Source organism: Somniosus microcephalus, chromosome 3 (assembly GCF_052327205.1).
Source record: "Somniosus microcephalus isolate GS21.2 chromosome 3, FLI_Smic_1.0, whole genome shotgun sequence".
NCBI lineage: Eukaryota > Metazoa > Chordata > Chondrichthyes > Squaliformes > Somniosidae > Somniosus > Somniosus microcephalus.
In genome coordinates, this window is record NC_140989.1 from 231905507 (window position 1) to 231920052 (window position 14546).

The window sequence follows — 14546 nt, forward strand, 5'->3', positions numbered from 1 at the left end:
AAAGTATTTTGGACAGGAACCTTTTGGCCAACCATGATGAATGTTCTCTATTACTGTTTGTAACACTGTGGGCTAGATTTTCAGTTGCTTGCGCCAGCAGTTAGCGCCTTAAGAGAAGTGATTTCCGGGCGCTATGCGTGTAGCGCCCGGGCGCAGCGCAGTTTGCGCCTCGCCCCACATTAAGTTGGCCGTTAGCGCCGGCGCAAAGTTTAGCGCCCGCCCGGATGCGCGTGCAGAAAATGACGTCACATCCTCGTGCAACGCCCTTTGGCCGCCCCGATTCCAAACTTCAGTCGGACCGCCCCATTGTGCGGCTGGCGGCCGGAGCGTTTGAAAAAAGGAACGCAACACAACCAGCGCGGGCCCCGGGGGGTGCAAATTAAAGGGGACGTGCCCTCCAGTATAAAGGCCAGCCATTTTTCAGCAAACACTCTAGTGCAACGCATTTCTGGACACACAACAAGGAGAATAGCTAACTGGTTTCAAGCAGCAACAGCTCAGGTATTTTTGGACTCAGGCCAGAGCGCTGCAAGTGGCCTTTTGGAAATTTGAGTGTTTGCCAGGATTTGATGGGGGTTGCATGGGGTGCCAACGCGGAGCTGCAGCGCCATGTCCGTAGGGCTCGCAGACGCATTGTGAGAGGGGCAGCCCTGGCTAGAGGCAGAGGGGGCTACAGGCGTTGGCCACGTAGGCCTTACCCAGTCAGGCTATACCGCCAGCAGCGCTCCTACCTAAACATGAGTGCCGCGCGATGTGTTAGAAGGCTCCGATTCCGAAAGGAGGTGATTGCAGAGATCTGCCACCTGCTTCGCAGAGATCTGCGGCCAAAGCTCAGGTGCAGGACGTCTCTGTCGGTGGAAGTGAAGGTGACGGTGGCATTGAACTTCTATGCCACTGGCTCCTTCCAATCCGCTGCTGGGGACATAGCAAACATCTCCCAGTACGGCGCGCATCGCTGCATCCGCCAGGTGACCGAAGCACTGTTCAGAAGGAGAAGCCAATTCATCTCCTTCCCCATGGCCCTGGAGAGCCAGCATCAGCGCGCATTGGGATTTGCCAGACTCGGGGACTTCCCCTTGGTGCAGGGCGCCATTGACTGTACGCATGTGGCTTTCCGGGCCCCTCTGGAGCATGGCGAGCAGTATCGCAACAGGAAGGGCTACCATTCTCTGAATGTGCAGCTGGTGTGTGACCACAAGCAGTGCATCATGGCTGTCAATGCCAGCTTCCCAGGCAGCAGCCACGATGCCTTTATCCTGCGGCAGAGTACTGTGCATGACATGTTCGAGGCACAGCCTCCCCCAAGAGGATGGCTACTCGGGGACAAAGGCTATCCTTTGTGTACCTGGCTCATGACCCCGCTCTGCGCGCCCAGGACCGCTGCTGAAGAGGCCTACAACGAGAGCCATCAAACCACCTGCAACATCATCGAGCAAACTATTGGGGTCCTCAAGCAGCGGTTCCGCTGCCTTGATCGCTCCGGAGGAGCTCTCCAGTATTCGCCGGACCGGGTCTCCCAATTTGTGGTAGTTTGCTGCATGCTACACAACCTGGCTATCCGCAGGACTCAGGCACTGCCACCTGACGTTGGAGCAGCACCTCAGGAGGAGGAGCAGGAGGAGGAGGAGGAGGAGCAGGAGTACGTTCCCAGGAGGGAGCGACCAGGGCCAAGGGCCGCGCGACGCCACCTTATTACACGGTACTTCTAAGCCCCCTGTCAGGGAATGCCTTGGGGCCATGAGGGAAGATGAATGCAGCCGCTCCGCAAGCCCTCAGCCGGCGAAGCCAACAAACACTAAGAAGAACAACCATGGAGACTGCATGAATAAAGATAAATTTTTATTACACAAAAATGAAAACCCCTTCCCACATGAATCCCCAAAAACAATCAACGGGCCCAACAAAAAGCCCAACAAACAACTCACTCCCACAAACTGGGGAGGAGTCACTCCACATTTGTACAACCTGGGCCTCAACCTCGGCCTAATGCAAAAAAAAAGCCCACGAACCAAACAACCATGGGCAAAAGAAAGATGGCCACCGCCATATAAAACGAAAGCTGGCCACACCCTCTACTGAGTGGCCCGCGAGGGCGAGACCTTGCCCAGCCTTTTGCCTCCCCTGCCCGGCCTGCTGCTCCTTCGCAAGCTCTGCCCAGTGGCTGCTGCAAGGCTGGGGGAAGGCGCCTGAGGCTCAGCTGTCCTTCCGCCAGATGCCGTTGGGGGGCGGCCTACACGGCCTTTGGGCCTCGAGGGGCCGTCTGCTGAGTGGCGCACCTGAGCCTGGCCAACATCAGCTCCAGCCGCTTGCCCTTGACGCCCCAGTGGGGGAATGGCGGCGACGGATGGCGCAATGTGGGCCAGCTGGCGTCTGGGATGGGCTGGTTGGTGCTGTGGCGCGCTGGCACTCGGCCGGGCCCGCACTGCAGGATCCGCAACAATCAGCCGAGGGGCGGCTCGCTGGGATGCCCCAGCGCGGCGGCTGCTCTGGCGATGCCTGCCTGAGACAGCGCGTGTGGCAGCAGTGAGTGCCCCTGTTGTCCTGGTGTGCGCCCGCATCACACCCGCCAGGGTCTTGACGGCATCAGTCAGCATGCGGCCACTCGCGGCAGTTGCTGCCCCGAACTCGCGCACACTGGTCGCCAGCGACTCGATGGCCTCAGGCATGCGCCCCACCACGCTCATGAGCTCCGTGTGGCGCCGGTCCGAATCCTCGGCCATCTTATCCAGCTTCCGCACCTCCTCCGAGGTGAAGGTGTCCGGACTGGAGTCGCGACTCTCCCGCTGGGGAGGAGGGGGCCGAACTAGGGGAACCTTGCCACGTTGGTGGCGGCGAGTGTGCCGATCAGCAGCACTCCCCTCTGATCCTTCCCCCCTTTGGGGGGAAGGCCGCGGCCCACGCGCACGGCTCCTGGGTGGCTGGACGCCACTGGTCCCAGAAGCTGCATTCCCCTGCGACAGTTCCTCCAGGCACTCGTCCAGTGAGGACGTGTCAAGCCTTTCGTCCTCTCCGGCGGGACCTGAGTGTTCCCCCGATGGTCCGGCTTGCTCCTCCTCCTCCTCCTCCTCCTCCTCCTGCTCGGAGGGGCTGTCACTGGCAGCTTCAGGGTCCTGGTCGTCACCAGCTGAAAGCAGGAATGCACAAGAGTAGCTTCAGAGTGAGGAGACGGCGTCAGCGAGGGAGTTAGGACTGGTGGCATTCAGCGCATTGGTGGGACAATGGCAAAGGAGGTAGCTCAGATGCGCAAGTGCGACGCGAGAGGGCCAAAAGGCGAGGTCCTTAACATTGCCGGGCAGTGGAGGGTCGGCTACTCCGCACGCTGTGCGCACGATCAGACGGGCTCCCATGAGCACACACATGCGCTCCTCCAGCCGAGTGAGCTTCTGCAGCTTTGCGTGGCCTCCCCTGGCCCTGGCACGGGCCTGGCGATTATACGCAACTTTAGCCTGCAAGAGAAAGGACGGGCTGTAAGTGCGCAGTGTAGCCCTGATGTAGTGTGCACTGCCTCCCATGGTGGAATAGCTTGGCCAGAGTGTAGGCCTGATGTAGTGTGCACTGCCTCCCATGGTGGAATAGCTTGGCCAGAGTGTAGCCCTGATGTAGTGTGCACTGCCTCCCATGGTGGAATAGCTTGGCCAGAGTGTAGCCCTGATGTAGTCTGCACTGCTTCCCATGGTGGAATAGCTTGGCCAGAGTGTAGCCCTGATGTAGTGTGCACTGCCTCCCATGGTGGAATAGTTTGGCCAGAGTATAGCCCTGATGTCGTGTGCACTGCCTCCCATGGTGGAATAGCTGGGCCAGAGTGTAGAGTGCAGAATGGCCAATTGATGCTCATGACTGTCCCAATGCTGCTGGCTGAGGGCTGGCCATTAGGACTTTCAGCTCCCTTTGCCCATCATGTCAGGTGTACATGCAAGAATGAGGAGGAGACTGGAAAGGGTACTCACCCTGACAATCCTGGTCAGGTCGTTGTATTTTTTACGACATTGTTTGTGGGTCCTGGGGGCATCGCCGGTGAACGTCACCCTCTGGGCGATCTGCTTCCAGGCTCTGGTGTAGTCGTGGTGGTTCGGATTCCTCCCACTCTCTGGGAACAAGATCCTGCGCCTCTGCTCCAGAGCTGTGACCATTATGTCCAGATCACCCTCTGAGAAGCGCAGGGCACGCTCACGGGCCTTCTCTGGTGTTGCCATGACTCCCTGGGGCTGAGCAGCAGTGTTGAGGCCTCTTTGCAAGGCTGCAGTGTGCAGGGCGTGGCAGCAGACCAATTCATCCCTTCCCCCTTTAAGAGCTGGTCGGCGCCACGGGGTCTGCTGTCAGTCAAAAAATGACCGCACCCGCGCTGCGCCCGGCCTGGGCGCTATCCCTCTGGACTGCCGGCTTAGCGCCTAAAGATAGTAGTGGAACGCCTCTTTTAGCGCTCCAACAGCCTCTTAGGGCGAAGCCACTGAATTTCCGGCAACGGGGCGCTACTTTGGGGCGGGCGCTAACTTCGGGCGGGCGCTAAGGTTAGCGCCCCAAAACTGGCTATACTGAAATTCTAGGCCTGTATCTTTTACTGTTTCTTCTGCTATTTGCTTTGATTTTGTGTCTGACACGGGCAGCGCAGCAGTGACCATACTCACATGAACATCCACGTCTTCCTCAGTAGAGCTCACTTGACTCATTGTGGGTGCTCGGGATAGTGCATCTGCTAACACTATGGGCTGGATTTTCCTAAGCCCCTGGAGTCGAGTTGGAGGCGTGCGGGCGATAAAAATCGGAGATCCGGGGGTCCCGACCCCATCCCGCCTCCAACTCGCCTCCATGTCAATTTCATAGGAGTCGGGTTGCCGACAAGTGCTGGAACCCGACTCCCAGAGGCGGGAAGGGATTAAAGGCAATTAAACTGCCTGTTAACAGGTAGTTAACAGGTAGTTTTTTGCCTATTCGCGATTTTTATTGCTGGTTTGTGGGCTTCCCGACAGCTCCAAACCACGAAAAGTTTTCGAGGCGGGACGTGGGTCTGAGGTCTTGGAGGGGTCGAGATGCCCAGTGTTCAGGTGAGTGAGGGGTGCAGGAGTGCAAAGGTAAGTGTTTTGCAAGTGTTTAAAGTGTTTAAATAAGTTTAACTTACTTTTACTTACCTTTACAGGAGTCCTGCATTCTGGTGTTGGGAGTCGGCTGCAAGAACCACAGAAGCTCCGATTTTTAAAAAATAATCAGCTTCTTGGTTTCTGCAGCAAAATGATTTTAAAGTTATCCTGAGAAAGGACTGAGGCTGAATTAGCAGTTTTTCAGTGCTTGACAGCTTCAAACAGCTGTTAAACACTGATATTTCATCTGCCAAAAGCTTTTGACAGATGAAATGTCAATCTCTGACGTCACCTGTTGCCGGGTGGCCCTTAATTGGCCTGCTGAGCCCACAGGGCGGGCTCAACAAGGTCAATCAGAGGAAAATCCAGTGGGTTGGCCACATCTCCATGGAGGCGGGACAACAAGCCCGAATGTGGGTTTCCCACCTCCAACCCGCCCCCGTAGCAAAATCCAGCCCTATGTATTTGCCTGGTGTGTAGATCAGTTCAAAGTCATATCTTTGCAGCTTCATCATGAGCCGTTGAATCCTTGGAGACATCTCATTCAGATTTTTTTTTATGATGGCAACCAGTGGGCTGTGGTCTGTCTCAACTGTGAAGGTGGGAAGTCCATATATGTAGCCATGGAACTTTTCTAATCCAACTACCAAGCTTAGACATTCCTTTTCAATCTGGGCGTATCGACACTCAGTATCAGTCATAGACCTGGAGGCATAGGCAACAGGCTTCCAATCTTCACCCTCTGCTTGTAGCAAGACCGCGCCTAGGCCATCCTTTGATGCATCCGTTGACACTTTGATTCTCTTTGTCGGGTAGCTCTACAGCTCCATCTAGTGTACCACTCCAGAATGACATGTTATTGATCATTACAGAGTCCATAAATGTTTTGATTCCAGGTTCAGATGCTCAAAAGTTGTCTCCTGAGAAGTGATGGGCTGAATCTTGGCACTAACTCTTCATAGACTGAGCTGTATATTTTGTGCTATTCTTGTTGCAGCCATTCCAAGCTGATGGTTGGTGTGACACAATCAACAACAGGGCGTACTGTCAGTACGATGGAGGAGACTGTTGCCCATCAACGCTTTCTTCCAGAAAGGTGAGATTGGAGAGGTTTAAGATGTGAAGTTTTGGTGTGTTCAGAATTAAGGGAGGATTCACACAGACAGTATAACCAAATTCAGGGCGCTCCTGTTAACGTGGCGGGATTATCCATCCATAGCTGACCTGTAGCGAGCAGGCATTTTTGTTAATCCATCGTTCCCTAGTGAACCATTTGTGTTTTTATGACAATCCAACAGCTTTGTGGTCCTTTTTACTGATACCAGATATTTTTAACTGAATTCAAATTCTCACACTGGCATGATGAGACTTGAACTCACATTCTCTAGCTTACTAGTCCAGTTGCATAACCACTATATTATCTAAAAACACGTCAGGTTACCACACCACCTCACTCGACCTCTGATTTTTTAGGCTGCTTAAACGACATCCTCTATTGGATGAGCAGAAATTTCCTCCAATTAAATATTGGGAAGCCAGTGTCTTAGGTTCCTGCCATAAATTCCATTCCCATCCGTTGATTCCATCCCTCTCCCTGGCCTGTGTCTGAGGCTGATCCCAGACCGTTCGCAACTATGGCATCCTATTTGAACCTGATCCTCTCATCACCAAGACCACTTACTTTCTGCCTCAGTTTATCTGCTGCCAAAACCCACTTCCATGTATTTGTTAACTCTAGACTCAACAACAACTTGCAGCAATGCTCCTGGATGGCTGCCCAGCTTGCACCCTCCATAAACTTGATCGCATCTAAAACTCTGCTGATCATATCCTAACTCACACCCAAGTCCTGTTCACCCATCACCTCTGTGCTCACTGACTTGCATTGTTTCCTACATTACAACAGTGATCTACCTTAAACAGAGACTACACTTCAAAAAGTACGCATAAGAGATTAGCGTGCAAAGTTAAAGCACAAGGGATTGGGGGTAAGGTACTGACTTGGATAGAGAACTGGTTGGCAGACAGGAAGCAAAGAGTTGGATTAAACGGGTCTTTTTCCGAGTGGCAGGCAGTGACTAGTGGGGTACCGCAGGGATCGGTGCTAGGACCCCAGCTATTCACAATATATATTAATGATCTAGACGAGGGAACTAGATGTAACATCTCCAAGTTTGCAGATGACACAAAGCTGGGTGGGCGTGTATGCTGTGAGGAGGATGCAGAGAAACTCCAGTATGATTTGGACAGGTTGGGTGATTGGGCAGATGCATGGCAGATGCAGTATAATGTGGATAAATGTGAGGTTATCCACTTCGGTGGCAAAAACAGGAAGGCAGATTATTATCTGAACGGCAATAGATTAGGAAAAGGGGAAGTGCAACGAGACCTGGGTGTCCTTGTGCACCAGTCGCTGAAGATAAGCATGCAGGTGCAGCAGGCGGTTAAGAAGGCAAACGGTATGTTGGCCTTCATAGCGAGAGGATTCGCGTACAGGAGCAAGGATGTCTTCCTACAGTTGTACAGGGCCTTGGTGAGACTACACCTTGAGTATTGTGTGCAGTTTTGGTCGCCTTATCTGAGGAAGGATGTTCTTGCCATGGAGGGAATGACATATGAAGAGAGATTGGGTCGATTAGGCTTATATTCACTAGAGTTTAGAAGAATGAGAGGGGATCGCATTGAAACTTATAAAATTCTAACAGGACTAGATAGACTAGATGCAGGAAGGATGTTCCCGATGGCGGGGGAGTCCAGAACCAGAGGTCACATTCTAAGGATAAGGGGTAAGCCATTTAGAACTGAGATGAGAAATTTCTTCACCCAGGTAGTGGTGAACCTGTGGAATTCTCTACCACAGAAGGCAGTTGAGGCCAATTCATTAAATATATTCAAGAAGGAGTTAGATATATTTCTTAAGGCTAAAGGGATCAAGGGAAATGGGGAGAAAGCAGGGACAGGGTACTGAATTTGGATGATCAGCCATGATCTCATTAAATGGTGGAACAGGCTTGGGGGGCCGAATGGCCTACTCCTGCTCCTATCTTCTATGTTTCTATGTTACTTCATTGGCTGTAATTGAACAAGTATTTTGCATCGGTCTTCACTACAGAGGATACAAGTAACATCCCAGAAATAGCTGTAAATCAGGAAATGGAAGGGAGGGGGGAACTCAAGATTATTATAATCACCAGGGAAGTGGTACTGAGCAAATTGTTGGAGCTGCGGGCTGACAAGTTCCCGGGTCCTGGTGGACTTCATCCTAGGGTCTTAAAAGAAGTGGCTAGTGAGATAGTTGATGCGTTGGTTTTTAATTTTCCAAAATTCCCTAGATTCAGGGAAGATACCATTAGATTGGAAAATAGCGAATGTAACGCCTTTATTCAAAAAGGAAGGGAGACAGAAAGCAGGAAACTACAGGCCAGTTAGCTTAACATCTGTCCTAGGGAAGATGTTAGAAGCTATTATTAAAGACATTATAGCAGGGCACTTAGAAAAGTTCAAAGTAATCAGGCAGAGTCAACATGGTTTTGTGAAAGGGAAATCATGTTTAACCAATTTATTGGAGTTCTTTGAGGAAGTAACATGTGCTGTGGATAAAGGGGAACTGGTGGATGTACTGTACTTAGATTTCCAGAAGGCATTTGATAAGGTGCCACATCAAAGGTTATTGCAGAAAATAAAAGCTCATGGTGTAGGGGGTAACATATTGGCATGGATAGAAGATTGGCTAGCTAACAGGAAACAGAGAGTAGGCATAAATGGGTCATTTTTTGATTGCCAAGATGTAACGAGTGGTTTGCCACAGGGATCAGTGCTGGGGCCTCAACTTTTTACAATTTATATAAATGACTTGGATGAAGGGACCAAGATATGGTTGCTAAATTTGCCGATGACACAAAGATAGGTAGGAAAGTAAATTGTGAAGAGGACATAAGGAGGCTACAAAGGGATATAGATAGATTAAGTGAGTGGGCAAAGATCTGGCAAATGGAGTATAATGTGGGAAAATGTGAAGTTGTCCATTTTGACAGGAAGAATAAAAATGAAGCATATTATCTAAATGGTGAGAGATTGCAGAGCTCTGAGATGCAGAGGGATCTGGGTGTGCTAGTGCATGAATCGCAAAAGGTTACTATGCAGGTACAGCAAGTAATTAGGAAAACTAATAGAATGTTATCGTTTATTGCGAGGGAAATTGAATACAAAAGTAGGGAGGTTATGCTTCAGTTATACAGGGCATTGGTGAGACCACATCTGGAGTACTGTGTACAGTATTGGTCTCCTTATTTAAGGAAGGATGTAAATGCGCTGGAAGCAGTTCAGAGAAGGTTTACTAGACTAATACCTGGAATGGGCGGGTTGTCTTATGAGGAAAGGTTGGACAGGCTAGGCTTGTATCCGCTGGAGTTTAGAAGAATAAGAGGTGACTTGATTGAAACATATAAGATCCTGAGGGGTCTGGACAGGGTGGATGTGGAGAGGATGTTTCCTGTTGTGGGAGAATCTAGAACTAGGGGTCACTGTTTAAAAATAAGGTGTCGCCCATTTAAGACAGAGATGAGGAGAAATTTTTTTCTCACAGTGTCGTGAGTCTTTGGAACTCTCTTCCTCAGAGGGTGGTGGAACCAGAGTCTTTGAATATTTTTAAAGCAGAGGTAGATAGATTCTTGGTAAGAAAGAGGGTGAAAGGTTATCGGGGGTAGCTGGGAATGTGGAGTAATCAGATCAGCCATGATCTTATTGAATGGCAGAGCAGACTCGAAGGGCCGAGTGGCCTACTCCTCCTAATTCGTATGTTCGTATGTGCACTTTGGGACGTCCGGTGGTCATGAAAGGCGCTATTATCAATGCAAGTCTTTCTTTCTTTATTGGCTCCCGGTCCAGCAATGCCTCGATTTTAAAGTTGTCATTCTTGTTTAAAAATCGCTTCATGGCCTCACCCCCTCCCTAGCTCTGTAACCTCCTCCAGTGCTACAACCTTTCGAGGTCTCTGCACTCCTCCAATTCTGGCCTTTTGCGTATCCCTGTTTTTCATCACTCCACCATTGGCAACTGTGCCTTCAACTGTCTGGGCCCTAACCTCTGGCATTCCCTCCCTAAACGGCTGCACCTCTCTCTCCTCCTTAAAACCTACCTCTTCAACCAAGCTTTTGGTCACCTGTGCCTCAGTGTAAAATTTTGTTGATAACGGAAGTATCTTGGGACGTTAAAGACGATAATGGAAGTTGTTGTTACCGTACCTGGATTGAAACCCCGGTCTACACTGGATTGAAACCCCAGTCTACGCTGGATTGAAACCCCAGTCTGCGCTGGATTGAAACCCCAGTCTACGCTGGATTGAAACCCCAGTCTGCGCTGGATTGAAACCCCGGTCTACGCTGGATTGAAACCCCGGTCTGCGCTGGATTGAAACCCCAGTCTACGCTGGATTGAAACCCCGGTCTACGCTGGATTGAATCCCCAGGCTTCGCTGGATTGAATCCCCAGTCTGTGCTGGATTGAAACCCCGGTCTGTGCTGGATTGATACCCCAGTCTGTGCTGGATTGAAACCCCAGTCTACGCTGGATTGAAACCCCGGTCTGCGCTGGATTGAAACCCCAGTCTGTGCTGGATTGAAACCCCAGTCTACGCTGGATTGAAACCCCGGTCTACGCTGGATTGAAACCCCAGTCTGTGCTGGATTGAAACCCCAGTCTACACTGGATTGAAACCCCGGTCTACGCTGGATTGAAACCCCAGTCTATGCTGGATTGAAACCCCAGTTTGTGCTGGATTGAAACCCCGGTCTACACTGGATTGAATTCCCAGTTTATGCTGGATTGAAACCCCGGTCTGCGCTGGATTGAAACCCTGGTCTATGCTGGATTGAAACCCCAGTCTGTGCTGGATTGAAACCCCAGTTTATGCTGGATTGAAACCCCAGTCTGTGCTGGATTGAAACCCCAGTCTACGCTGGATTGAAACCCCAGTCTGTGCTGGATTGAAACCCCAGTCTGTGCTGGATTGAAACCCCAGTCTATGCTGGATTGAAACCCCAGTCTACACTGGATTGAAACCCCGGTCTGTGCTGGATTGAAACCCCAGTCTACACTGGATTGAAACCCCGGTCTGCGCTGGATTGAAACCCCAGTCTGTGCTGGATTGAAACCCCAGTCTACACTGGATTGAAACCCCGGTCTGTGCTGGATTGAAACCCCAGTCTACACTGGATTGAAACCCCGGTCTGCGCTGGATTGAAACCCCAGTCTGTGCTGGATTGAAACCCCAGTCTACGCTGGATTGAAACCCCAGTCTACGCTGGATTGAAACCCCGGTCTGCGCTGGATTGAAACCCCAGTTTATGCTGGATTGAAACCCCAGTCTACGCTGGATTGAAACCCCAGTCTGTGCTGGATTGAAACCCCAGTCTACACTGGATTGAAACCCCAGTCTACGCTGGATTGAAACCCCGGTCTGCGCTGGATTGAAACCCCAGTCTGTGCTGGATTGAAACCCCAGTCTACGCTGGATTGAAACCCCAGTCTGTGCTGGATTGAAACCCCAGTCTACACTGGATTGAAACCCCGGTCTGCGCTGGATTGAAACCCCAGTCTGTGCTGGATTGAAACCCCAGTCTACACTGGATTGAAACCCCGGTCTGCGCTGGATTGAAACCCCAGTCTATGCTGAATGACCTGTTCTCAGCCTGTGGAGCACAGGAGTGCTACAATTGGTTTAATACTATTAGGTTGTGGCAGGAGCGGTGGGGGGGAGCGGAATACTGGCAAGGTTCCTGTTCCTGATTGTGATTCTGTGTACCTTGTTTGAAGCACGTGGATGTCAGTTGAGTTTAGGATCAGGTTTGACTGTGAGGCATGGGCTATTGAAATACATTGTTATCAACTTCAGCACAGAGCGAATGTAGCTGTGATGGTAACTTGTTTAGAAGTGCACAGTGCCAAACATTTCAAAGGCGTTGGACATGTCCAAGGCGACAACAGATGGCTCACCAAAGATAAGCTGAAGAGGTGTGCAACACTGGCAAGATCAGCAACCTATTGAAAAGAAATTAGCAGCTGAGCCAAGTCCTGTCTTCACCTGATGACAAGCTATAAAGCAGTCAGGAGCAGGAGGAACTGGGCCAGCCCAGGGGGTGCCGCTGAGGCCAGTCCTCGCACCGTCACTCCAGCTGAGGCTGGAGATGAGGGAAGAACATTGGTAACATTTAAAGAAGTTGGTCCCAATTATTCATTCATTAAAAAAATGATGTAATTTTTTCACTCTTGGCTCCAAGCATAGAAAATAGGGAAATCTCCTTCAGTTTGTAATCATTATTTTTATTTCAGCTAAGGTTTTAATGTCTGAAGAATTGCCCAGTAGGATGTTGCCTGAAGTCATAAAGTTAAATTTATGGTAATGCTATTTACTGTGATTCTTTTATTTGTGAGCACAGCAGGGGGACACTCACTGAAACAAATCTCAAGCTGCACGCTGTCTGGGCCATTAGCTGCACTACTAAACATTTTATTACAGTATGTCTGTGCCCTGCATTCATGGCCAGAATCCCACCGCCACTGAGTATTTAAGGATTCTAAGTAATGAATGTCGCAGTAGGGTATATTGTTGCTCAGCAACATGGCTTATGGAAATAATCACTTGAAAATTATGGTGATGTAAATATTTTATGTGTTTGGGTAATAATAACGTGTACATGTTGAGTCAGTTTAATGTACAGTACTGGAGTCTGAATTCATATTCAAGAGGGCAATACCAGGGAACCTGGCTACCTTGGGGAGAATCTTTAATCTATAAATGGTTCATTCAAATAACCGCAAAAGATCAAAAATCAGTGCAAAGTGAGTTTTAGTTTCAGTGGAGGAAGAGTATGTAGGAGCAATGGTGCATTAAAGGAAAGTTCACAGAGACAGGCCATGAGAAAGGTTGTGACTGACTGAAGTAGATTGGGGGCAAGAGAAGAAATACTCGGCCCATATAGATTACGTAGATCTCCATACACCAGCTGATCCTATATGGCTCTGGTCATTGACTTCTCACGTGTAAATGACATTGGGGCTGCACTGAAGCCGTTGATCTTGCCGCACGACATTCACTGCTTTCAGTTTGGCTGATGTAGTTTATCAGACAGTGATCGCAACATAGAAAAACATGCACCTTGCTGGCAGCAAAAGCCGTCGTTAGTTCACTGTACATATGGTCTGAGTTTTAGTCATCTTTGTTTTTGTTCTCCTAAGTGAATCAGTCTGTTAGATTACCTCAGCCATTTGCAGGGGATGCACTCATTTCACCTTTGTACTGAGGGTGGGAGATGGAGGGGGAAGGTTCCTGGTTTAATACCACGTTATTAGTAACAGTGGGGGTGGAGTGAAGAGCGGTAAAGGCAGGGTGAGACTTGCACAAGAGAATAACTTCCTATTCTAAACCACAACAGTCGAAGGACTGGTTCTGTAATTTGCAGCGTGAATATTGGCATTTTCTTCTGGCAAATACTGGCTAATTAGTATTGGTCTTGGACACGCATCGTTGTAAACACAGGAGACAATTAAAGCTCAGCCTAACATCAATAATAAACAAATGAATATATTCACCTCAGACCCTCTTTACGTGGGGGTGGGGAAGAGGTGAAAAATAGGTCAGGGTTCCCACTCCTGACGGGTAACCTGCTGGAAAGAAAGCATGTTTGGATGAGTACAGGGAAAGGTTCATGGTGATTCTTTCCACGATAAAATAGTCAACTGGCACTCACTGTCTAGGCTCTATTGTGAAGAAAGACTACTTGGGTGAGGTATTGGAGAGCTGCCATTGGCAGTGGCACTGCACTTCAGTACAGGAGTGGAGCGGGGAATTTGTTAAAAGAGTGTTCAAAAGCAATATGACTCCTGGCTGTGGGCTAGAAAGATAATTTTATATTCTGGGGCTGATGCAGCACTGTTTTCTCTCTCTCACCCAAGCAGTATTGAAGGGGGCAGTTTCTCAACTTTGTATGTACAGGATAGCATGGATGTTAAAAAGAGGGCAAAGAGAAGATGAGAATATCAAGAAATCATGGTTAAGTGAAGAGATTCTTGGTTTTCAAAAGCCTGGGGATTGTTGGTGGGAAGGAGAAATGAAGGACAGAATAAATGAATTAGAGTCGAAGACAAGTTGGGGTTTGATGCAGCAACGAGGACAGGGTGCTTAGTAGAGGTCAAGGCCATAGAGCAGGATGACAGATGGAGTAGTCAAAGGTACAGGGTGGTGGGGAGAGTGGAATTCGTTTTGGATTGCTTTAGCAAAGCACTGGCACAGACACGATGGCTTGAATGGCCTCTTAATGTGCTGTAAACTTCTATAGATATTTGGAGATTAGGGCGAACAGTAAGCACTTGAGCTCAGTGAGTGGATTCACCACTAACTGATCACATTATAATTGCTGCCAGAAGATCATTGGAGAAAATTAGATCTTGAGGCTTGAGACTGCAACTAGTAGA

The 14546-nt window shown here is 49.7% G+C and overlaps 1 protein-coding gene across 1 annotated transcript in view; it reads left to right on the forward strand.

The window, feature by feature from the left end:
• The window catches only part of pappa2 (pappalysin 2), a 514150-nt gene that overhangs the window by 470671 nt on the left and 28933 nt on the right, over positions 1–14546 (forward strand). The window contains exon 22 of the mRNA XM_085977999.1: positions 6073–6171. Coding sequence (XP_085834125.1) covers positions 6073–6171 — 99 coding nt within the window. The remainder of the gene's footprint in view (positions 1–6072; positions 6172–14546) is intronic.